The sequence below is a fragment of the Ascaphus truei genome, chromosome 1 (assembly GCF_040206685.1).
Source record: "Ascaphus truei isolate aAscTru1 chromosome 1, aAscTru1.hap1, whole genome shotgun sequence".
NCBI classification, from domain to species: domain Eukaryota; kingdom Metazoa; phylum Chordata; class Amphibia; order Anura; family Ascaphidae; genus Ascaphus; species Ascaphus truei.
In genome coordinates, this window is record NC_134483.1 from 385324723 (window position 1) to 385352100 (window position 27378).

The window sequence follows — 27378 nt, forward strand, 5'->3', positions numbered from 1 at the left end:
TAAGGGGACCCACACTCCTCTATAAGGACTTTTGAGATTTATTTTTAATACTCAATATTGTATTTGATTCTCAGATATTTGTCTTGGAAGTTAAACACAAGATTTTACACTGTTTGTCCCTTACTTGTACTTCGTACTGTACTGTGCCTTTTGTAGAAAAATATGTATGTATGTCTAAACATTCCAGAAATGTAACAACCACAAAAAATATCTAGTCATTTAATCATACAATATTATTTTATTCTATTTCTCTCTTTCAGTTAAAAAAAAACAATGTGTCAAATACTAAGGAGAAAAAGAAATGATTCATCATCTTACAGCCCATTTCATGCTACACCAAAAAAATCCTTCTTCCAATGTCTAGACTCTGACTCACTGACCAGAGGGGGGAGGTATTGGGGTGTTTTCTAAAAGCATTTCCAGAAATCCGAGTGTTAAACCTGTTAACCTCCTTACTATAACAAAACGAACACCACATATTATTGTTCATCATCATCCCAAAAGCCCTGCTAGAGTTTGTCAGCAGTACTTGTGGTGCCTTTTAAGGCTTGTGTTAATCATGCAGTCAATTCCCAACCCCTACCCCCATAAACGGAAGAACATAGTCCACTGGTTGCCATTCACAGCTAAACTCTACAGCAGGATCTGTCCTGAGTAAGTATAAAAAAAATGCATTTTTTCTGTGGTAGCATAGAACATTATTCCAAAGGTTACGATTGGCCTTGACCAGCAAGGAAACTAAGTTCGAAGTTCTCAGCAGCTGCGGTGATTCTATTCACATCCAAGTTCTTCAGATATGATGACATCTTGTAGCTCACCGGCCTTTTCTTGGCATTTTTGTTATTCACCAGAGGAGGCTTCTGGGGTCTCAGAAATCAAAATAATGACTTCTGTAACCCAAATGTAGTCAATTATTTGTGTTGTGGCCAGTTGTGTTTTTTAAGAGTTCATATAGATATTAAATTTCTGTAGTATTGTCATGTTAATGTGCTCAAAAATCCACTGCTGTGTTTCAGATAGAGGGTCACATCTGTTCATAAATAATTTCTTTTCAGACGGGTTGCAATCTACACAACTGTTGCTTGCAGGATGAAACAAAGTTTTATCCTAAGAGGGCAAGAGAAAAAGAAGATAAGTTAAAATATATGAGAAACTTAATAGAAAAGAGAAACATGGAAAACAAAATTGCTTTACTTTTTTAAATCTGCATTTGCCCAATGAATATTAAATTGATAAAAATTGATAAAAATGAACACTGTTATCATCATCAAATATTCATGCTGTATAGTATACAGAACGGAATATAATAAATACTTATTTTTTATACCGTTTGGCACTCACTGTGGTTGCCCACTTCAATCTCTGTTGTTTCTTTTGACAATTGAACCAAAGTTAATCTGCGTCTTCACTTCAATGTAACTTTAGTGTAAGTTTAGTTTAGTGTACAGTAACTTCATCAGTGGTGTTTTTTTTCAAATGCAAGTACATACCTGTTGTGCTTGTAACAATTCAGTTGTTTATTTGTAATTACTATTGATTCTATGTATACATGAAAGACACAGCAGACAGACATTGAAACAGAATAAATAACTACAAACAAAGTAAATAATTATGTGAAAAAACTTGTGTGGCTACTGTGAATGTAATTACTGCTATACTGTACAGCCATAATCACAATAATCTCAGTAGTGCTGTAACAATTTCTCCTCAGTTACTGCTGCGGCCAAGTTTATTCGAGCATTTGCCCGTTCTTGGCCGCAGAGTAATAAAGCGTGTCGGTAGTGTAGGCATGAGACTCTAACTATGCCATAAAGAGTGCATTATATACTGTATATCATTTTCTAGAATATTTCTGCTAAGCTGCACTTTTGTGACTTAGCGATTTTAATGTTTTGCAACTCCTGTATGTAAAGTTATGTAAAGCAAACCGGCTGCAAGCTCCAGGAACATCGACAGTGGCGGCGTGAAACACGTGGGAGGAGCTTGTTCTTCATGTGGATGTTACACATTTTTATGTAGCTCAATAAAGATGCTTTTATTTTAATCATTTTTGGCCGGTGGGTTCTGCTTTTTTCCGTGGTTTTGGATGTCAAACCGATCCCCTCTTTCTTCCATGTATGTAATGTTACTGCACATTTATACTATATTCTGAGAGTACCCCTATAGCCCCACCCTCTCCCAACACTGCTCACAATTTTCTATTTGTCCCAGTATCCGAAGAGGAGATTACACAAGCGGTCCTCAAATTAAAACTAAGCAGCCAATGCGGACCTGACTTGCTACAATCTAAGTTCCTAAGACTTGGTGCCCCAGCCATTGCCAAACCAATTGCTTCCATAGTCAACTCTATCCTGTCTGCTGGCCATATCCCTAAGACCTGGAAAACTGCCACAGTTTTCCCAATCTTCAAAAGTGGGGACAAAAACACTGTCTCAAACTACAGGCCAATCTCTCTTCTCCCAATACTATCCAAAGGCATAGAAAAAATGTGTTCACTCCCAATTAAGCGATTACTATACCAAGACAAATTTCCCTAGCCAATTCCAATCTGGTGTTCCTCCCAAACACTCCACGGTAACTACCCTGCTAAAAGTTAGCAATGAAATCCAGTGTGGAATGGAACTGGGACAACTCACTGGTGCAATATTCCTAGATTTTGCAAAGGCTTTTGATACTGTTGATCATGTTATCTTGCTTAACAAACACCAGTGCTCTGGAATAGGGAAGCATGCTTTAAACTGGCTTCATTCCTACCTATCAGGTAGATCCCAACATGTGTCTATCTCAGGCTCTAACTCCAACCCCTTGGATATCACCTGTGGTGTCCCGCAAGGCTCTTTTCTGGGGTCCCTACTCTTCTCAGTGTTCATCCATGATCTTCCTACAGCTTGTAAGGGAGCTTCAATACACATGTATGTAGATGACACAATCTTATATGCACACAGCCCTAGCCTCTCCGACCTTGAATACATACTTCAATCTGACTTTGAGACTTGAACATTGGATTTCCCAAAACAAATTGTATTTAAACACTAACAAGACTGTAACAATGGTATTTGGGCCCAAGGCTTAATTTTCAAAGCTTCCAATGACTGAGCTCCAGATCAGAACAACGCTAATACCACCCTAACTCCCGTTACTAGTTTTTTTTGTTTTAAAATGTTTTATTAGGCATTTATACATTATACATACATGCAGATATATCTTAGCCTAATACAGGGTTTTTTGTTTTTCACATTGAGAACCTCGCCAGGCCTCTGATCCTTTGTTGGACCAAAAAGTGCAGACGAGAGAGAGAGAAGAAGAAAGGGGGAGGGGAAAGAGTAAGGGGGGGAGGGGTGGTTCTCGACCTCCTATCCCGTCCACCAGGTACCCATCCCGCATCTTTTCTCTATGATGCCTAGACCGTTACTAGTTTTAAATACTTGGGCATATGGTTTGACTCCTATTTAACATTTGGGTTGCACATTGATACCCTGACATCCAAAACCTATGCCAAACTAGGTGTAATTTACAGGGACAAATCCTCCCTAAGTCTGCTGCTCAGAAAGCGTATCGCACAGCAGATGCTATTGCCAATTATTGACTATGGGGACATAGTATACGGCTCGGCACCCCAAACCCACCTTAAACTTGATACCTGCTACAATTCAAAATGCGTTTTGTTCTCCAATGCAACTACAACACACATCACTGCGAAATGCTCAAAGAACTAGATTGGTCATCACTTGAGTCTAGGTGCAAAGTTCATCTCTCCTGTCTTGCCTTCAAATACTTTCTGGGCAAGCTAAACGTCTACCTGAACAAGCTCCTCACCCCTACCACATGCAGCACTTATCATCTGAGATCTGACTCCAAAAGACTGTTCATGGTCCCAAGGTTCAGCAAAGTATCTGGCCGCTCCTCCTCTTACCGTGCACCCCAAAACTGTAACAATCTACCAGAGACTCTCACAGTCACCACCAGTCTAAATTCTTTAAAAACTAAAGCTTTCTCACATTTTAATCTGGTCTGTAACTGTTACATACGCCAATAATATATAGTATCTCTAACTGTGCATGCAAAGTCTTGTACAGTATATAATGTACTGTATATCTTGTTCACTTATGTAACTGTATTTGCAACCATGTATTATTTGTCATCATAACTATGCCCAGGACATACTTGAAAACGAGAGGGAACTCTCAATGTATTACTTAAGTAATAATCCCCTCAGAACAGGACATTATTGGCCAGTAATGCCCTGTTCTGAGGGATTATTATTATTATTATAGGCTAAATGTAGGCTTATTTCATAAATAATAGACACTTTTGTATAGTTAAATAGATTTTTTTATTCAAATAAAATGGTAAATACATGAAACCACCTCTATATACTCTTACACTGCAGATATCTATATCCACACACTGCCGCCCCCTCTGTCTACACACACACACACACGCACACACGCACACACGCACACACGCACACACGCACACACGCACGCACGCACACACACACAGCAGCTCACACACACACACACACACACACACACACACACACACACACACACACACACACACACACACACACACACACACACACACACACACACACACACACACACACACACACCAGCTCTACACTCACACATACTGCTGCTACACATACAACACAAACACACACACACTGCAGCCACAATAAAAAAATGCAGCCACTTACTAAACTTTGCACTCTCCCCCCCAAAGCTCTACACAAAACACAGCACAACACCTCTACACCCTCTCCTCCCCCCCCCCACACACACACAACACGGCACCTCTATACACAACACACTTACTTGTTTGCAGTCTCTCTCCCTCCCCCCCCCCAATTCATCTGAATCTGCTCAGAAAATCTCAGTCAGCTCGGGAGGGGGAGGAGTCAAACCGTGGCTGACCAATCCCCTACCATGTCTCAGAACTTTTACTTAATTCAAACCAATCCCCTGCCTTGTCTCAGCTGTTCTGAAAGCTGATTGGCTGGAAATAAACAGATTGAAAACTGCATTTTGCAAGCTGCTGAAATTCAGGGCATTACTATGGATAATGCCCGGAATTTTAACCAATCAGAGAGCAGGGTTTTCAATAATGCCCGGAATTTTACAGCTTTAGCCTATAATCTATATCTATAAGTCTGAAATAATGTTTGTGTGTGTATGTCTTCCCCCTGTGTGATTTGCCCTGTGTTCCCCCTGTGTCATTGGCCACGGACGCACCCCCCGCCCCCCTCACCCCACCCCTCACATTGCGAGAACAACTTGGAGAAACCACACTCCTCACCTCTCTCCCCACACCCATACACCTCCACCGCTGGCCTCACCTCTCCCCCACCACCAACCCCCCTCTCCCCCACGGTCACACCACTAGCCGCTCCTCACCTCTCCCCCACCACCAATCCCCCTGCCCCCGGTCACACCACTAGCCGTTCCTCACCTCTCCCCCACCACCAACCCTCCTCCCCCCGGTCACACCACTAGCCGCTCCTCGGCGCAGGCCTCACCTCTCCCCCACCACCAACCCCCCCCCCCCGGTCACACCACTGGCCGCTCCTCACCTCTCCCCCACCACCAATCCCCCTCCCCCTGGTCACACCACTAGCCGCTCCTCACCTCTCCCCCACCACCAATCCCCCTCCCCCTGGTCACACCACTAGCCGCTCCTCACCTCTCCCTCACCACCAACCCCCCTCCCCCAGGTCACACCACTAGCCGCTCCTCACCTCTCCCTCACCACCAACCCCCCTCCCCCAGGTCACACCACTAGCCGCTATTCGGCGCCAGCCTCATGTCTCGCGTCTTACTGCTTTAGCCTATAATTCCAGGTAAAACATTTTATAAATAAATAAAAAAAATTCTTGTCAAATCTATTAAACAATGATAGAGGTTGAACGCAAACATTGGGACGAGAAGTGCATTTCTGTGGAAGAACTGCCCTTTTTGTATGGATTTGCATGTTGCCATATTCTAAAAGCCCTTCTCTCATGTCCAAAGCATGTGGTAGCAATTTATTTTAAGCAACTTGATTCTGTCTCTGCAAATCCATGTGTTATGGGAAAGATGTCTCAATCTTGCACATTTTGGTGATTCGCTGGTATTTGAAGACTTTGCAGAAATGTGTGCACTTATCGTCGTGTATATTGTACATGGTTGGTGATGCAGTATTATTTAAATGCCTTACTATATTTATCCAATGGGTCATTCCAGATTGTGTTAATGCTACAGAAACCTCTGAGGGCTATTTGTCGGGAAGATTTCAAGTAGCTCTAAACATTTTTAATGTTGACTCTTGAGTCACATAGTTTATCACTACTAATGTGTAAACCATGTAATGTAAGGTCCCTTTGATAATGCGTCCTTGGCATAACTATGTAAACACTCAACGTACTATCTAAATAGATAGGATTATGTTGTAGTTAAAATGCATACCTCTCTGCCTTTAAAGCTGCAAATAAATAACAAACATGTGATACAGTACCCATTCTCATTACAGTTTGCTCTGTATCAGTCCTAGTAATGAAATGTAAGACGACTATATTAAGAAATGCTTTCCTTTCAGAAGCTCTCTGTAACCCTACTTATTCCATATATCTTCAAAGACAGCTGAAGGCTTTCATACTTCATGTGCTGATTTTAAGGTCAATGGGAAATACTATGTGGTTAGAAAATTATGCAACATAGTAAAGATCAAGCATATACTTGTCTTTCCCTGTGAATCCTATCTAGTCATCTGATGCTATGATATAGATTCAAGAACAAACTGCAGTGGTGCCTCATGAAGAATTTTTTGTTAACCTCTCTAGTCCTGTAAATCATAGGCCCTTCCAGAACTGAGGTTATATTTAGTCACAATGATTGCAATATGATGAGTTTCCACTACTTTCATAGAGGTTACACCTTAAATTGGAAGAGAAAATAACAATTTCAAAATATCAATCCAAAAGGCAAGAGATAATTTCGCATAAATGGTTGGAGAAACGGGTCTTACCTATATGAGAAAAACACAAATTTAGTGTATAATATGCAGCTAATATACTTGTAATTATTATCTTACTCACATTTGGTCATTTAAATTTAAAAACAAGGATTTTTTTTTTAGTTGTACCAAAATATGATTTCCTCAGTTAAAGCTAAGACTAGAGCTTGTACTGTATATCCTATAAAAGTAATCCCTATTCTGTGATTTTTCAGTCCCCAAATTACATATTTTTGAGCTAGTCCTTTCCATTGTAGTCTCTGCTGTTCATGTTCTAACGTTCCAAGAGTCCAAACCTCTACTCAAGAGCACTCTACTATGTTATGTAAATGCATATCTATAAATGTATACAGTTTTAAAACAGAAGCTACGAGGACCATTAAGACCCCTTCTTCCAATATTTGTACCTTACAAATACCTCCTCAAAGGTGTAGTCCTTCCTCTGACCAAAGTGTACTAATAGCAGTTATATGTTTAAGGGTGGGATTAAAGTTTGTTTGTGAACATGGTAAATTGAGACTTGGGAAGGGTTTGGTTTCTTCTATCCCCCTTTTTTTGTGATATTGATGTGTTTTCAACAAACGTTTGCCCAAGCAAAACCCTTCCTCACATCTCTTCCTTTTCATCTATGGACTCTTTGATAAAGACAGGTTTGAGGAAACAGTTGAATACTCATATTCAAATGTCCTAAAGAAAAGGAATGTGTGCCTAATTTCCCAAGAAACAAAAGTAGCTTCATTTTTTTAAGCATGGTAACCTTTGTTTAAGAAAGGCAATTCGATTATAACATTTTTACAGAATTTCTTTTGGTCAGCTACAGTATGTGGGACTGTCCCTTTAGAGTGTATTAATTAGGGTTTTAGCAAGGCCTTTCATACTGCCCTATTTAGAAGATAAACAAGTTGCAATACTTGGGACTGGATTATAAGGCTGATTACTGTTTAAAAACATCTATTGAAGGAGAGGTGGCAGAGGGCTGTGGTAAATTGAGTGAACGAGAAAGATGACCAGTGGAGTACCTCATGTATCTGTACTTGGACCAATGCTCTTTATCTTTATTAGCGACATTACAAATGGTCTGGAAGGGAAAGTATACCTTTCTCTAGATGCCACATAGATCTGCATCATAGCGGACACTCCATAGGGAGAGAGAACAAAAGAAAACGTTATTTACAGTAGGTAGATTAAAAGGAAGGGTCAAGAGTGTGGCAACTACATTTTAATGTCAACAAGTGCAAAATCCTGCTCCTGCACTTTGTGTTACAAAAATCCAATGGCAGAATACAGTATTAATGGCACTGTGATGTCAACTATTATAAAGGTTAGGGACCTGGGAGTCACTATTTCAACTGACTTAAAAGTAGGCAAGCAATGTCACAAAGCAACGGGAAAGCCAGCAGTTTGCTAGGGTGTATAGGGAGGCATTAGTAGTATGAAAAGAGCTGTAGGGGCGCAACTTTATAGCTTATTGATAATACTTCCCTTAGAAGGGAAATACCATATTTCCAGAAGAACATAATACAATTAGAGTGTGCAAAAAAGGGATACTACAATGGTGCATGGTCTAAATGATTAAACTTATCAGTAGAGTCTGAGGAATCGGAACATGTACAGCTTGGAGAAGATAACATAGGGGGTATGATCTAAACTTTCAAATACAGTATATCAAGGGTTTAAACAAGGTACTGGGGAAGCACATTACAGAGAAAGAGAAGTGTTAGAACAAGAGAGGTCATGCTCTGAAACTGGAGGGTGAGAAGCGCAGGGGAAATATGAGGAAGTGCTTCTTCACATAAAGGTTGATGGATTCAAAGAATGGCCTTCCTACAGAGGTGGTAAAGAGGAATACAATAAGGGAATACAACAATGCTTGGAATAGCCATAAGGCTATCCTATATATGAAAGGAAAGCCAAGTATCAAATAGGTTCTGAGGTTTTGCAAAAGAAAACAAATGGACCGACTAAGAGCCCCTTCCCAAATGCAATACGTGGAGAGATACCTGGTTCATACGTTAATTTAAATAATTTGAATATACTTTGCATATCCAAATTAATTTAATTCTCATGTACCTCGGGTGTGTTCTGTTTTGTGCCCAGGTATTTTTCCACATATTGGATGAAGGTGTGTTTGTGGTGATATGTCACTTGGAACTCTAGCAAAATAGACTCTTCCTCTCAAACTCTTTCTTCTCCAGCAAAACCCATATTTTAGAGTTTGGATGAGAGTAACCCCACTTTTAGGTATGCTTTAACTAACATCAGGTAAATTCACTGAGGTAACTATAACAGACTGTGACAGGGTGAATGAACATCACCAGCCATATACCTGGAAAACATATGTCTAAGTTTGCAGTGCAGCAGTGACGAGGTTAACTTTCAGTGGAGAAGGGCTGCTTAATTAGTCTGACCCCAGCTGCATAATCAAGGTGTTTAAAACCCCCAGGCTACACACACATGTAAGCTAGCTGGTCAGGAGACAGGACTGAAAATACTGAAGAGATTACTGCTATAAGGTCTGTGTTGCAAAGTACATATGTGATGAACTGTCTGTGTCCTGCATGCAAAAGAGAAGCTGCCTTGTTTTCTAAGCTGAAGAGAAGCTATTTTGTTTTGTCTGCTAAAGAGAAGCTATTTTGTTTTGTCTGCTAAAAATAAGCTATTTTGTTTTGTCTGCTGAAGAAGAAGCTATATTCTTTTTGTCTGCTGATGAGAAGCTATTTTGTTTTTGTGTGCTGTATGTTTTAAGGCTCAATAAATAAGCCTTATCAAGGGAACCCGCATGTGTGGTTGCATGTACCCTGCAACACAGACCTTTAGGGAAATGCCTTTTTTGCATATAATTAGATAAAAGTTCAAAACAGACCTCTGTGGATCTGGGCCCATGTGTGCAAAGTTGTTCTTTTCTGCATGAAATTATGTTTTTGTATTTAATTAGTGATCTAATTGAGCAAACTCTTTCACAATATCGATTTGTACCTTCCCTGATTTAGCACTACGGCAAACATGCATATTGGGTCTTATTAGTCATATCCCCTTTACTGATCTGCTTTAATGAATTACTAGTGTAGGACAACATCTTCTAAATCAGTGTGTGCTATGTAAGTAGTAAAATGTATAGGGAAGTGATATACTGCAGCACTCATTAGATGCTGGTGAGTACATACCAGCTGTGCTTTGGATCTATATTCAGGTATATTTTTTAAAAACATAAAATAAATTTACAACAGTCTAATGCACAATTATTTTCAAAAATCTGTAGGCTAAAATTTCCATAAAGCCTCTATTAGTTTTTCTGCGGCTGTTGTTCTGGTGTACGGCCCATTATTATATAGACAGGGATCATTATTAGATATATTACCTGATTTGCACCTACTGTACTCAGAGGAAGACTACATAGGTTTCTTCACATTGCAATACATTTGTGGTTTTGTGGGAGGTATGCATATATTTATTCTGTATGATACAATGTTAGCACACATTTATTTTCCATCTTAATGAGTCAACTTTGTGTTCTGCTTATGCTATTTCCTTCTCCTTCTCAGCCACACAAATGCCTTCCCACGCTATATTTCTAAACATTGTCTTTGTCATGGGCAGCATTCTCAGTATCTTACAATTACACTCCAACAATAAGAGTAAGAGGCAGGTGCAGACTTACACACCAGGAGACAGTTGTTGGAAATAAAAACATGGCTTTATTTAGCCTGTCACTTTCAACAATGCACAGCAAACAAAAATATACAGAAGTATAAAGAAATAAACACCCAGTGTTATTAAAGAAATAAACACCCAGTCCCTATCTGCAAGACTGGGAGGAAAATCCCCTTACCAGCCTACCACCCCAAAGTCTCAAACGGTAAGTTAAAGCAAAAGGCTTTAACTAATGTCAGGTAAAATCACCGAGGTAACTATAACAGACCTTTAGGGAAATGTCTCTTTTGCAAATAATTAAATACAAGTTCTAAACAGACCTCTGTGGATCTGGGCCCATGTGTGCAAAGTTGTTCTTTTCTGCCATGAAATTTTGTTTCTCTATTTAATTAGTGATCTAATTGAGAAAACCCTTTCACAATATCGATTTGTACCTTCCCTGATTTAGCACTACGGCAAACATGCATATTGGGTCTTATTAGTCATATCCCCTTTACTGATCTGCTTTAATGAATTACTAGTGTAGGACAACATCTTCTAAATCAGTGTGTGCTATGTAAGTAGTCAAATGTATAGAGAAGTGATATACTGCAGCACTCACCTTGTAAGGGCTAGCTTACTTCCCCAGTCCCTATCTGCAAGACTGGGAGGAAAATCCCCTTACCAGCCTACCACCTCAAAGTCTCAAATGGTACGGTAAAGTAAAAGGCCCTTCAGGCCAGTGATGTCCAGGTGAAAAAAGAAAACAAGGGGAGCGCGAATCAATACATGTCTACAGAGTAAAATGCCATGAAATTAAATAGCAGACTGGTTAACAATGTATATAGACCATGGAAAAGAGGGGGAGGGGTAGGAAAGGTAAAGGAACCTCTGCTCAAGCTGAATTAAAGTATAGGGTAGATAAGGTGCTAGACTGAGAATGTATTGATTAATGAACCAGAAGAGAAATAACTCAGTTTAAAGTAGCACTCTATTATCTGTAGTAGGATAGTGTGGTTGATTTAAAAAATATATCTTTATTGAATTAAATGTTAAAATATTGGTGCATGGAGTGGAATAAAAAGATCAATGGACACTCTGTCTGATGACTCAGAGTGTTTCACATATAGTGATGACAACTTGAGTCTAATAGCTGGAACAGTGCCAGCTGTAGCAGGTCACTACCATTGATTGGACCGCTGTTAGCAGTCTAGAGATGACAGTGTCAGATGTGCTAATAGATAAGTAGTTGCATTCCCCCAGGCCAAAAGAGGAAGGTAGTGTACACAGAGGCAGATTAGTTTCAATTGCTATTTGATATAGCCTAGAGCAGCAGAGTACTAGGCTATATCAAATAGCAATTGAAACTATTCCGCCTCTGTGTACACTACATTCCTCTTTTGGCCAGGGGGAATGCAACTACTCATCTATTAGCACATCTGACACTGTCATCTCTAGACTGCTAACAGCGGTCTAATCAATGGTAGCGACCTGCTACAGCTGGCACTGTTCTAGCTATTAGACACAAGTTGTCATCACTATATGTGAAACACTCTGAGTCATCAGACAGAGTGTCCATTGATCTTTTTATTCCACTCCATGCACCAATATTTTAACATTTAATTCAATAAAGATATATTTTTAAGTCAACCACACTATCCTACTACAGATAATAGAGTGCTACTTTAAACGGAGTTCTTTCTCTTCTGGTTCATTGGTTAACAATGTAGCCAGACTTACCAAACACCTCAGTGATGTACAAGGGTTAGACCGTAGTCAATGCACTTCCTGTGGTGTTCAGAGCTGCGGACAGTGGACTCCGAAGGTTTATACCAGCATTGTGTTATACGCAGGGGACCTCTGGCATGGTAATATAAGTGCTTTTATCGTTTTCATTTGTTTTAGTCAGAGAGAGCGCCCTAGTATTTTTTTTCTTCACAGTGATGTCCAGGTGTCTTAATCTCAGCACATCCTTTGTGCTCAAGACAGTATCTCCTCTGTTAGCACAGTTGTGAATGTGCCAAGGAGTCCCCTGGGCTGTCCCCAGCAGGTTTTTTTTTTTTTTTTTTACCCTCCTCTGATTACCCAGGTGGAACTGGTTAATTGACTAGCTGCAATGAACCAGCTGTCTGCTGGATTTCTCAGATCACTAGAAGCTTTTATTTAGTCCCTGTTACAGTAATAATGACCAGAACTTTGCATGTACTGTACACCTGAAAGAGAAGATGTCTTCCTATTCAATAAGCCTCAAAACCAAAGCAGTTACTACAGATGTAGCAACACAATGAAGCAAAAGTCTGAGGCACCTGGACAGTGTCTGCTGTGATCGTGCTGCAGAGGGTCCATCAGGACACCGGGCAACGTTAAACCTCTGGTGATGAGAACACCCCGGTTGTGTGACCGCTTGTTGCAATGGCAATGAAGGCAGTAACTCTTGCTACATCTGTATATCTAAGGTTTGTAAACCTTGATGTTTGGGCAGTAAAGTTTGAGTTTAGGGGGTGTATTATTCTTTCTGGTAATATGGTAGTCTAACCATAAAAGGGATACAAATTGTAGTTGTAATAAATATAAAGTAATGAGCTCTTTTCTTCAGCGTGTATCCATGCGGCCTGATATATTAGGTGTGACTGTTTACCTTGCCAATGAAAAAATGTGAATGGTTCATACCACACCCTCCATTCTTTGTTCCGTGTCCACAAGACATATTTGTTTTTTAAACTCATATTTCTTTATTAAACATTGATATTTTTTTAACTTGTAAACGTACACGTATGCATAATATCTGATTCTTTCCAACCACTTTCCCTTACTTACGTGATACATAACATAAAAACAGTGTGTGTTTGCAGAGCACGCACATTTTAAGTGAAACTTCTTTGTCTTTTGTCACAGAAATTGTATTTGTGATGGTAATGTTTTTAAAATACAATTTTAGTACCAAAACGCCAAGAAGTTTGAATTAGAACGTGTGTTTTTAGCTATTTGCACTTCTATATTTATAGTAACTGTGAATTCCTAGTGTGTGTGTGCGTCACTGTGTGTGTGCGCTCGTCAGTTTCTGTGTGTGTCAGTCAGTGTGTATGTGTCACTGTCTGTGTGTGTGTGTGTCAGGCAGTCAGTCACTGTGTGTGTCTTCCACGTGTGGCGGAGGGCTGGAGGGTGCTCTCAGCATGTTCCACAGGCTCTCCCAGCGGCCCCAGCATGAGCTCAGCATCCAGGGGATCCAGCACCGCCGACCCACCGAACACAAACCCGCCGCCTTCCTCCTCGTTATCAGACACGGAGGACAAGCTCTCCGAGTCCCGCACCCCTGCCCGCAGCAGCCCCCCTCTCTCTCCTCCCTCCAGCACAGCTGCAGGGACACGGCACATCATCCGACCAAAGAGGAGGAGATCTCAGGGGAGCCGGGGCACAAGACCGGTATCGGACCGGTGTTCGTGGATGCTGTGGGGAGGTGGGTGGCGTGGATGTCGTGTGCTTGGTGCGGGGGGGGGGGGTGTGGAGAGTGAGAATAAGAGTGTGTGTGTCTTCTCTCCTCCCCCCCTATGGATCCAGCGCTGCCTTCCTCCTCTCTGGTGACTGGTGCGTTGCAAGTTAGCAACACTGACATCACTGATGGCTTCTTCTGCCAGCAGTGACATAACTTCCGTTACCATGAAGTCTATTTACTGCTAGGGAAATTTTCTCGTGTGGTAGGTGTACGCAAAGAATATTCACTTCAAAAAGTCCCCTTGAAATCAATAGGATTTTTTTTGATCCAGAATTGCTCCACTTTTGCCTTGATACGTACATCCCTATGTATATTACTCTAATACAAACATCATCATCAGTGTCTACAACATCAGTGTTTCATTATTCAAGTCAAACCAGCAAATATAGCCACAAAGAAACACAAACATACTGTAGTTTAAAGAATATCAAAATAGTTTTAAATTAAGTCATGTTAAAATTTTATTACATATGCTACATGGCTGAGTGCACTCAATTTATTGATATGCCAATATATGTTGCTAGGTGGGATTGCACCTTTGGGCAAAAAAAACAACAGACATCTCATATTTATCAGTACTGGAGAACTGAACAGATTTTGCAAGGAATTATTATATTAAAAGAGACAATTTATATACTTATTAGTGAGGAATAATTCTTAGGGTGGTCAATGACATAGGTAATAGGTCATGGGTCATGGTTAATAAGTCATGAGGGCTGGCATGTCAGTATGTCAAGAGATCACATCCGGAAGGTAATTTGAGTGGAAGATGTGGACCCTCTTCTTCTATTTGCATTACTGTGCTGACAACACATCGTGTTCATGTGATTGTTAAGGAGCATTCCTATGAATGCGACTTGCCAGATGTGCTGTGAGTGACACATGGTACTGCGGCCTCTCCATCACTCTCAGAATTAAGTGACATTCTAAATGTTCTTTTTTTTTTTTACTATTTCAGCATATTATTTAGAAAACTAACCATTACATGATAAATATTTTTAAAACAGCCTTTATAAGGATTACAATTTGGGGTTTATGCACTTGTCTCTTTCAACATTTTGAATCGTTATACGCTGTACAAAGTTGAAAGGGCAATAACGCTTCTCTGTGGACATCATTCTGTGCTGATCAAACTCATATAGTTAGACTATAGTAAATATCCTTACTTTCTTCATGCAAGACCAATAACCTCAGCTGATATGACATGGATCTAATTGCATTCTCTTCACAGGTATGTTCCTGATGTGCAAGACCTGTGTAAAAGATTGACTCTGGCCTCTAGCATTGATAGAAGTTAGTATGTTTGAATAGCAAAAGGTGTTTTTTTTCCCCTATTAACTATGCTCCTAATTGACCAACTGGAACAAGCTGATTTATTGGGGAGGGGGAGGGTCATGTGACTGCTTTAGCTATATATAACTAAGACTCTTACTGCATTTGCAGGAACTGCTTTGCCATGATATAGTAAACCATTTAAAGTGAGCTTTTTAAGTGAGAAGTTATAGTTAGACTATAGTTTGACTAGAGGTGACTGGTGACTGCATCTTTCTGCAAACTCTTTTACTCACGACAACAAACGGTAAACTATTCAGATCACACTATGATCCCAAACTTGCTAACCTGCATATTTTAACCCCCCACCCCTTTACAACTTATTTCACTGCAGCCTCTCCCAAAACTGAGTGCACAATACACTGAGACCCTGAATTGACTCTAGCATTGCAATGCACCATAACATTTGACAAGGAACAGGCACACCCCTGCTGTTTAGTCTGAACACACTCACTTTGTTCACAGCAGCTCCTTGCAGCACTGCCTACCTCTGGCATAATGAACCTGCTATGTATAGTAACTTTTATCTTTCTCATGGCCTCATGGAGATGTTACTCCCTCTATACACTACAAACTCCTCCATCCTGGCCCACACCCAACATCACCATACACCCTGGACTACTCAGAAGCCTTGCACTATCTACTGAATGTTGGTGGAGAACTCTAAAAAGCAGCACACCAACCACTGCTCACTCTAATAGCAAACACCACAAATTTACAACCTACAAACAACTACCCAAATTCCTACTTGTACTGTTACTCTCTTTAGCAGGTGATATTGAACCTAACCCAGGTCCTCCCATTTCAGCTCTGTCCCATGCCCCTGAGAATTCCACCTTTAAATTCCAAAAAGGGCTATCTGTTGCCCATATAAATATCCGGAGCCTGCTGCCCAAACTGGATGAACTAAGGGCATGGTGCCTTATGCATAAACCCAAAGCCATCATTCTTACAGAAACATGGCTATCCCCTAAAACCCCTGATGCAAATATCGCCATTCAGGGATACTTCATTTTTAGGAGAGATAGGTCAAAGAGAGGAGGAGGGGTGTTATTTTATATTGCAGACACCTTACAATTTACACTGTTAAATTGCCCACCAAGCCCATCCTCTTTTGAAATTCTAGTTGGCAAAATCTGCCTCCCATTTTCTAAGCCCATCTTGCTTGCTGGCATCTACCGCCCCCCTAAAGCCCCTCTACAATCCCTGACTGATATCACCCAATTTCTTGGCTCCATTTCCTCTCTGAATGAGAAGAGTGTGCTGCTAGTTCTTGGAGATTTCAACTTCAATTGGCTTGACCCTAAAAACGACAAAATCCAGATAAAACTCAAGTCACTTAACCTATCGCAACTCATTTCCCAACCCACACGGATAAACCTGAAATCGCATAACCATTCCTTGCTAGACTGGATTCTCTCCTCAAACCCCAGCAGAATCCAATCCTCTGGCATCCTTCCTGACATTTTCAGTGACCATGCAATAGTGTACTGTGTAAGGAAAATTAAAATGCCCCAATCAAGGCCTACAGTTCTCCTCACTAGAACATTAAAAACCTTTAACCCACAACAGTTTCTGGATGACCTTACCAACTGCCCATGGCACAGAATCGATTGAATTCCCGACCCTGATTCTGCGCTTGACTATTTCCAATCAGAGTTCTTAAAACTCTGCGATAACCATGCTCCACTACACAAAATAAGGGTACGGGGGGCCCACCTTCCATGGGTTACAACTGACCTTATCGCACTCTACCAGCTCAGGGATACCTTGTGGAAAAGCTACAAAGTAACTGGCACTACCAAGGATCTCAATCACTACAGATGCACGCGGAACATGTGCACAAGGCAAACAAGGCATGCAAAAGCACAATATTACTCTGACAATCTCCACCAAAATACAACAAACCCAGCTAACTTCTGAAAGGTTATCAACAACATATTCCAGCCTCCTAACCATCAACAACCAAGTAATATCACTAAGGGGGATATTACTCTGACAGACCCCACTGACATTGCAAATGCATTCAATGATTACTTTGTGGGGTGCGCCACTAACTTATTAGCAAAACGCAGCCCAAACCACAAACCTGAATCTCATCCTGGGAGTACCCCTATAGTCCCACCCCCTCCCAACACTGCCCACAATTTTCAATTTGGCCCAGTATCTGAAGAGGAGATTATACAAGCGCTCCTCAAACTAAAACTAAGCAGCCAATGTGGACCTGACTTACTACAATCTAGGTTCCTATGACTTTGTGCCCCAGCCATTGCCAAACCAATTGCGTCAACTCTATCCTGTCTGCAGGCCATATCCCTAAGACCTGGAAAACTGCCAGAGTTGTCCCAATCTTCAAAAGTGGGGACAAAAACACTGTCTCAAACTACAGGCCAATCTCACTTCTCCCAATTCTATCCAAAGTCATGGAAAAATATGCCCACTCTCAATTAAGCGATTTCTATACCAAGACAAATTTCCCTAGCCAATTCCAATCTGGGGTTCGTCCCAAACACTCCACCGTAACTACCCTGCTAAAAGTTTGCAATGAAATCCTGTGTGGAATGGAACGGGGTCAACTCACTGGTGCAGTATTCCTAGATTTTGCAAAGGCTTTTGACACAGTTGATCATGCTATACTGCTCAACAAACTCCAGAGCTCTGGAATAGGGAAGCTTGCTTTAAACTGGTTTCAGTCCTACCTATCAGGAAGATCCCAACATGTGTCCATCTCAGGCTCTAACTCCAACTCCCTGGACATCACCTGTGGTGTCCCGCAAGGCTCTGTTCTGGGGCTCTTACTCTTCTCAGTGTTCATTAATGATCTTCCCACAGCTTGTAAGGAAGCCTCAATACACATGTATGCAGACGACACAATCCTATATGCACACAGCCATAGCCTCTCTAACCTTCAACACATACTTCAGTCTGACTTTTTGAGACTCGAAAACTGGATTTCCCAAAACAAACTGTTTTTAAACACTGACAAGACTGTAACAATGGTATTCGGGACCAAGACTAAATTTTTAAAGCTTCCAGTGACTGAGCTCCTGATTCGAACCAACGCTAACACCACCCTAACCCCTGTCACTAGTTTTAAATACCTGGGCTTATGGTTTGACTCCCACTTAACATTCGGGATGCACATTGATATCCTGACACCAAGACCTATGCCAAACTAGGGGCACTTTACAGGAACAAATCCTCCCTAAGTCTCCTGGTCAGAAAGCGTATCGCACAGCAGATGCTAATGCCAATTATTGACTATGGAGACATAGTATACGGCTCGGCACCTCAAACCCACCTTAGCAAACTTGACACCCTCTACAATTCAATTTGTCGTTTTGTTCTCCAATGCAACTACAACATACATCACTGCGATATGCTCAATGAACTAGATTGGTCATCACTAGAGTCTAGGCGCAAAGTTCACCTTTCCTGTCTTGCCTTTAAATTCTTCATGGGCAAGCTACCCAGCTATCTGAACAAGCTCCTCACCCCTACCACATGCAGCACTTATCACCTGAGATCAGACTCCAAAAGACTGTTCATGGTCCCAAGGCTCAACAAAGTATCCGGACGTTCCTCCTTCTCCTACGTGCACCCCAAAACTGGAACAACCTACCAGAGACTCTCACATCTACCACCAGTTTAAGTTCTTTCAAATCTAAGGCTGTCTCACATTTTAATCTGGTCTGTAACTGTTTCATATGCTCATAATATATATTTTCTTTAACTGTGCACGCAATGTCTTGTATATAATGTATACCCTGTTCATTTATGTAACTGTATTTGTAACCATGTATTATTTGTCTTAACTCTGTGCCCAGGACATACTTGAAAACGAGAGGTAACTCTCAATGTATTACTTCCTGGTAAAATATTTTATAAATAAATAAAATAAATATAGGGCTCTATTTTTCTTCTCACTGCAGAATGTGGTCGCATTTAATCAGATTTATCAGAGAACAAAATCTTTGCTGCTTTCTGTCATGATAATATCATGAGATATTATGTATTTTAATAAATATGGTGCTTCAGGGGTTAATGTAGCCACAGAAATGTTTTATGGCCTGTTAAGCCAGGTCTAGTTTTAGGACTGATAGCATATAGAGATAAGACCATATGTTTTGCCAGAGAAGGTAGTCAATTATGGTTTTCCTAACACTATTGTAAACAGGACACTGTTTATAGGTACTTTTAAAGTATTCCTGGAAGGGTCCTATGGAGTGCCAGGGGGCATGACAATCCCATACCGTACAAAAGATATGAAATATGGAATTATTGACCTGACAGCTATTCTGAAGTTTTGATATTTTTAATAGTTGCAAAGAGACGAATGTAATGAGGAAAGACACTTCAAGTCTAGCAGGTAATAAGGGACTGGTCCATTTGTCGCTAACATTTTGGGTCCAAATGGTCATGCTGTGTCGTTACGTCCACCATGATCGCCTGAATCTATTGATATGACTCATGTTTGTCTAAGTATTAACGAAGGTAAGTTATGAGCGTTTATATATTGAGGCAAAATCTTAAACATCGTTTTTTTTACTCTGTCATAAAAGGTGTGGCCGTATGTTGTTTCAATTGGAGAAGAATGGTATATTGGGCTTGCCCTGGAGTTATGAAATCAGATTTCAACAGAGGTGTGTTTTGGACCAAACACGTGATTTCTCATTTCTACTCTAGTGACCGAACTGGGGAAAATCCTGACATATGATAATGTAAATTATAGGGATTTCTGTTTTATGTTTTATGCGGTTATTTTAAGAAACTGTCCTGCATTTACTGTAATTATATAGTCTTTTAATCATCTTTTTCTGTAATCTGAAGCACAGTTTTTTTAAATATATATATATTTTTTAATAAGTGCTGCTTTGGGACTCTGAGTAAACTGTTGCACACTCTGGAGAGAGTATTTACATTTTCGGACACATTTTGCCACAATAGATTTTTGTGTGTCAAGTGCATAGATTTTTCTATAATAAACAGAGACCGGAGACTCTGGCAAATATATTCATTTACATAGTTTTGCATAATTCTTGGGTGGTGGCAGTGGATAGACATGATTACAATTTAGTAAGGGGTTAAAATTAACTCATTAAAAGTACCTTGCATGGGAGAAAGGGGAGTTGGCTAGAGTAGATATGTGTATTAACCCTGGTTGCATGTCTAAGTCATGGGCTCACTTGTGTGCTCTTCTTGACAGATGTTATATGGTATATGGGGGACGGATTGAGGGGAGATATTGTTCATTTGATGGACCTTTGCGAAGGTGAGAAGTGGGACAGCTTGCGAGCTTTGTATTAACCCTTGTCCCGTATGCAGGTCACATGCTCACAGATGTGCCGTACGTGACACTTTATATAGCAAATTTGAGATTATTTTTATTTAATTTTGCATGCCAGATTTTTGAAGACTTTGATAAATAGACCCTGCAATGTAAAAAGACTCATACTAGATGCAATCCTTCCTATATGTGATTTTTTTTAATGTTTGTATTTTGAGAAAGAATTACCTTGACTATCAGAGCCGATTTGATAAAATTTAAGTAGATTGAAATGTAAGCTTTACATTTGAAAATATTAGATCACAAAGGGACTGAGCTGAACCTTCTTTCTCAAACTGTGTAATTAATCCTGCATACAAAGTATTGTCCCTTTAAAATGTAACAATGGATCATTAAATATACCTTCTGCAAAATCAATAGAAATTACTCTTAAAATGATAATAAACCATATGTTAAAAATAATTGAGTGTAGAATTCCTCTCTCAGTACAATGCCTGTATGTTATGTGTCATGAATATTTTATTGTGAGGTCTAATAATTAATGTACTCATGAAAATACAGACATGGAATATAATAATACTGAACCACTGTTGTAACTTACAGTTGTGTGAAAAAGAAAGTATACCCTCTTTGAATTCTATGGTTTATATACTGTATCAGGACATAATAATAATCATCTGTTCCTTAGCAGGTCTTAAAATTAGGTAAATACAACCTCAGATGAACAACAACACATGACATTTTACACTGTGTCATGATTTATTTAACACAAATAAAGCCAAAATGGAGAAGCTATGTGTGAAAAACTAAGTACACCCTTATTGCTTCCATAGGAATTAAGATGTTAATTAGCAGGCAGGTGCTGCTAATCAAATGCCCTTGATTAATTGATCATCAGCAAGTGTGACCACATCTATAAAAGCCGAAGTTTTAGCAGTTTGCTGGTCTGGAGCATTCAGTTGTGTGTTAACACAATGCCAAGGAGGAAAGACATCAGCAATGAACTTAGAGAAGCAATTGTTGCTGCCCATCAATCTGGAAAGGGTTATAAGGCAATTTCCAAACAATTTAAAGTCCATCATTCTACAATGAGAAAGATTATTCAAAAGTGGAAAACATTCAAGAAAGTTGCCAATCTTCCAAGGAGTGGACGTCCCAGCAAATTCACTCCAAGGTCAGACCATGCAATGCTCATAGAAATTGCAAAAAAAACCAAGAGTTACATCTCAGACTCTACAGGCCTCAGTTAGCATGTTAAATGTTAAAGTTCATGACAGTACGATTAGATAAACACTGAACAAGTATGGTTTGTTTGGAAGGGTTGCCAGGAGAAAGCCTCTTCTCTCTAAAAACATGACAGCACAGCTTAGGTTTGCAAAGTTGCATCTGAACAAACCACAAGACTTCTGGAACAATGTCCTTTGGACAGACCAAAGTGGAGATGTTTGGCCATAATGCACAGCGCCACATTTGGCGAAAACCAAACACGCATTTCAGCACAAACACCTCATACCAACTGTCAAGCACGGTGGTGGAGGGGTGATGATTTGGGCTACTTTTGCAGCTACAGGACATGGGAACCTTGCAGTCATTGCGTCGAACATGAACTCCTCTGTATACCAAAGTATTCTAGAATCAAATGTGAGGTCATCTATCCGACAGCTAAAGCTTTGCTGAAATTGGGTCATGCAGCAGGACAATGATCCCAAGCACACCAGCAAATCTACAACAGAATGGCTGAAAAAGAAAAGAATCACGGTGTTGCAATGGCCCAGTCAAAGTCCAGATCTCAACCCAATTGAAATGCTGTGGCTGTACCTTAAGAGAGGTGTGCATAAACAAATGCCCACAATCTTCAATGAACTGAAGCAACGTTGTAAAGAAAAGTGGGCCAAAATTCCTCCACATCAATGTGAGAGACTGATAAAGTCATACAGAAAACAATTACTTCAAGTTATTGCTGCTAAAGGTGGTTCTACAAGCTATTGAATCTTAAGGTATACTTAGTTTTTCACACATGACTTCTCCATGTTGGCTTTATTTTTGTTAAATAAGTCATGACACAGTGTAATATGTCATGTGTTGTTGTTCATCTGAGGTTGTATTTACCTAATTTTAAGACCTGCTAAGGAACAGATGATTGTTATTATGTCCTGATATGTAAACCATAGAATTCAAAGAGGGTGGACTTTCTTTTTCACACCACTGTATATGATTTATAGAGAATTGCCACAAATAACAGTTAATATCTACTTTATCAAACTTAAAAGCAATGTACTACCATTAGAAAACTGATAAACTTGAACATGGAACTAACTGGATGGGAAGCTAAACCTCATTGTTTTCAATATTTGCTCTAGTAAGGGTGCATGATTAGATAAAGGTATCTGTAATATGTTTGCTGTGAACTAGAAAAACATATTGCTCATTATATGAAACTGTTTTTGTGTGACGTGACTGTTAATCTAATATTGTTGAAATTAACATACTGTAGAAATGGATGACATGGATGAACTGGGTAGGTCTCTTGAGATGAAATGATTAGCTGTATTCAAAAACCATTTTGTCTGTCTTTCTCTTCACAAGTCTCTGTCTTGTGTCTCATGCTGTGTTCCTGCAATCATTTGTGTTTGAATGAATGTGTTTATTGCGAGTGTATCATTTTGGCTTCCAGAAGACTCAAGGCCAAACGGACCTGTGGCTCAATGCCCAGAAATGAGTAAGAAACACATATTCTGCAGTTATACAGACTTAGAGATAAAAATGTATCCTAACAGACCTTGTTCATTGTATTAAAGATGTTTTAACCAAGTTTTTACTTATTTAGTGACCTTTATAATAATTGGTTTAGAATAGAGAGGTGATACTGTATTCTACCTAGCAACTTATTTTAGACAAAGAAACTCATGTGTATAAAAAGGTTGCATGGGCCCTCCCCGTGCAGAGACTATTGTTGACCCTCCTGTATGATCATTCAGTATAATTTAATAAACAACTCGTCTACTAACCGTGTTTGCTCTTATCTTCGTGCATTTGCAAACAGCGACATGACCAAAATGTAGAATTTGTATATCTAGTACAGTAGCTGACTTTTTACGCAACAAGAAAAAAAATGATAGATACATTAAATGGTAAACAGATAGACTTCTTTGTGCATGTGATATTGTGCACATTTACTGTAGGAATGTTGTGTATATAGCTATAGGTACTGTAGTGCCGACGAGTATTCTAAAACAAATCTGGGGCACTCACCAACAAGACCCAGGTACATGCTGGGTACATACTGCAACATTTCAGAGACATTTCTGCAGGCAGACTAATGGCCCATCGGATTAACAGTGGGGGGTCCCTGGCAGTCTCATTCAAACTGAATGGGACTGCCAGGGACCCCTGCTGTGTTAATCCGATGGGCCATTAGTCTGTAACAGAAATAGATGCTAGTAGCTGATTTACATTGATTGGTACACATTATACTGCAGTTTTGCTATGTCAAATGATTAAGTTAAAATATGTTTCAAGCAATCTACTTTCTTTTTTATTAGTTACGCTCTTTATTTAACCCCAATATGTAATACCTGGACGTATTGTATACAAGTTCAATAATTGTAGTATGCAAGACACAAAAAAGTTGAGATGCTATGAAAAATGTGCTAGTAGTGCGTAGCATTGTTAGTTATACGGTAAAGGAACTCAGGAACATTGTGGGGGTCCCTGCTTCTGAATGGGACTCCAGCTGTGGGAATCCTACCGGGCTGCATCAGTCTGGAAGAGATGCGCAGTGCGAGAAGACAGAATCAGTCACCCTCTCTGTTCACCTCTAACAGGTGATCACGCAACTTTTATTTTATTTTAATAAGATTACTGAAGCAGGCAGACAGCTGCTTCTCGAGATCAAGCACATACTTAAGGGCATAAATCCCAGCATCGTACTGTTTGCTTGCACCTTTTGCCATACTCCTGACACACGAGGCGCAAGTGAACCTTGCCAACATCCCACTACTGCTCTAAGGTGCAAAAGTCCACCCTGCAACCTCTCCAGGTCATGCTAAACTACCTGACTGAAGTCGCGAAACCCTTGTTCTTCAACAATGTTAATGGGTAAAATTATGTTTGTTCCCAGCATGAGGTTTTAAATGCAAATCTCTTACCTAAAGGTTCGGGGTTTTCTCTTATCTGAAGGTTTCCCGATTGTCTATGCCATATATGTTAAAGACCTACTACAGATTTTTTTTTTTTTACCATAAGCAGTATAATATATAAATATCATATTTCCCAGAATTGTTTGTATCATAAAGCTGATTGGTGGGAATCACAGGGGTTTCTCATAATGATATATATGTTTGGACAGGGCTCAATGGTCTCCCGGCATTACCATCGTCCTTAATGCCATATACTGTTCACATGACACATGTATAGCCCTGGCAGGTTTGGGCTATTATTCTTTCCTCCTCCTGTGCAATAATCCCTGGTAAGGGCTGGTTTGCCAGGAGTTAAAATGGGTTTGTCCCAACCATTGTGATTCAGTTTGTCAGAGAAGGTAGTGCTCATGCTTTGTGTCAATCAAAGGCACCGGGTGGGACTACTGGATCTGTACTAAAAGGATTACCTCTTCCTGTTTTAGTCTGTTCTGAGTGTCAGTGTTGTGTGTTACTCTCTGGTCTTGAGAGAGGTGGTTCCTCTGCAGTTCAGACAGAGGATGGTGGGTTCAAATTAAGCTACCAGGGCTCTGGTAAGCTAACGGCTCCCCCTTAGGGGAGAGGGGAGATACTATCTTGCTCCACCAAGGAGTAAGAGAAGAGAAAGGGATACCTCCTATATTGGACAAGGAGTGTGTCTAGAGATCATCCTGGTGGTGAACACCCTTCTGCTGAAGTGCTGTGTGCTGTGCAATTGCTGCTACTAGTCTGTACAATAAAGAACCCTTTTGTTTTACCTCCTGCCTGAGAGTGGAGTATATTGGGAGGAGAGGGAGATAACTCTTTTGCAGATACTCCACCCCATACACCTGTGGGCTGCACAAGATGGAGGCGCTGCACCATTAAGAAGAATTCGGGCACAACCCCAGAGAAGTCTGTCCTGTTATCCCCCATGACATCGCGGGAGACCCAGGCCTCCTGTTACCAGCAGGTATGCACCACCAAAGTCCCTATAGCAAGAATGAGAGTTCCCTGAGGCCCAATGTGAGGTTGGGACAGGGAGGACCGGCTACACATGGTTTACATGTGAACAGAGAGGGGATAATATAATTGATTGTTTCCCGTCCCAGGACATGCAAAGGCAGCAACTGATTATGGGAACAGTGTGCCATTTGCAGACAATATAACATAGGCAAACCTATCAAGCCCTCACAGATAAATTATTTTTTGCCCATAGGCCCTTTTTTTAATCAACAGATTGATTTTATTGAGTTACTCAGGAGTTTGTATTTTCAATATGTGTTAGTTATGATTTGCATTTTCTCAGTATGGGTTAAGGTCTACACCTCTATATACGGACGCTAAGACAGTGGTAAAGAAATTGTTGCAGGAATTTATTCCTAGGTATATATTAGTATATAATATTTACTCAGACAGAGGAACATAAATTATCTCCTTATGAGATATTTAAGGGAAGATTTATGACTATCAGTATTTCAAAGGAACTAATTATTAAGTACCATGTTAATTGTAATTAAACAATTAGCAAGTATTGTATGCAACTACCATATTTTTGTAGTCTCTCCATGCACAGGTCAAAGTTACACCGTGTGTGTGTATATATATATATATATATATATATATATATATATATATATATATATATATATACACATACACACAGACAGATATATACAGTTAGGTCCGGAAATAATTGGATAATGACACAATTTTCATAATTGTGGCTCTGTACGCCACCACAATGGATTTGAAATGAGACAACCGAGATGCAATAGAAGTGCAGACTTTCAGATTTAATTCAAGGGGTTGAACAAAAATATTGTATGAAACGTTTAGGAATTGCAACCATTTTCATACACAGTCCCCTTATTTCGGGGGCTCAAATGTAATTGGACAAATTAACACAATCATAAATAAATTTTTCATTTTTAATACTTTGTCGAGAATTCTTTGCAGGCATTGACTGCTTGAAGTCTGGAACGCATGGACATCACCAAACGCTGAGTTTCCTTCTTTGTGATGCTTTGCCAGGCCTTTACTGCATCTGTTTTCAGTTGTTGTTTGTTCGTGGGTCTTTCTGCCTTAAGTTTTGTCTTCAGCAAGTGAAATGCATGCTTGATCGGCTTGAGATCAGGTGATTGACTCGGCCATTGCAGAATATTCCACTTCTTTGCCTTAAAAAAACTCCTGGATTGCTTTCACAGTATGTTTTGGGTCATTGTCCATCTGTAAAGTGAAACGCCAACCAATCAACTTTGCTGAATTTGGCTGAATCTGAGCAGACAATATATCCCTATACACTTCTGAATTCATCCGGATGCTTCTGTCTTTCACATCATCAATAAACACTAGTGTCTAAATTTAGCATAGGTTGAACTTGATGGACGTACGTCTTTTTTCAACCTCATCTACTATGTAGCTATGTAACTATGTAGTGACCCAGTGCCATTGGAAGCCTTGCATGCCCACATTCACACTGCCTCCAC

The 27378-nt window shown here is 40.1% G+C and overlaps 1 protein-coding gene across 2 annotated transcripts in view; it reads right to left on the minus strand.

Annotated features, from left to right (window-relative positions):
* Positions 1–218: 218 nt before the first annotated feature.
* The window catches only part of GALNTL6 (polypeptide N-acetylgalactosaminyltransferase like 6), a 1501141-nt gene continuing 1473981 nt past the window's right edge, over positions 219–27378 (minus strand). For both annotated transcript variants that reach the window (XM_075611422.1, XM_075611431.1), the window contains exon 13: positions 219–1107. In XM_075611422.1, the coding sequence (XP_075467537.1) occupies positions 940–1107 (168 nt within the window). In that variant the 3' untranslated portion in view covers positions 219–939. The remainder of the gene's footprint in view (positions 1108–27378) is intronic.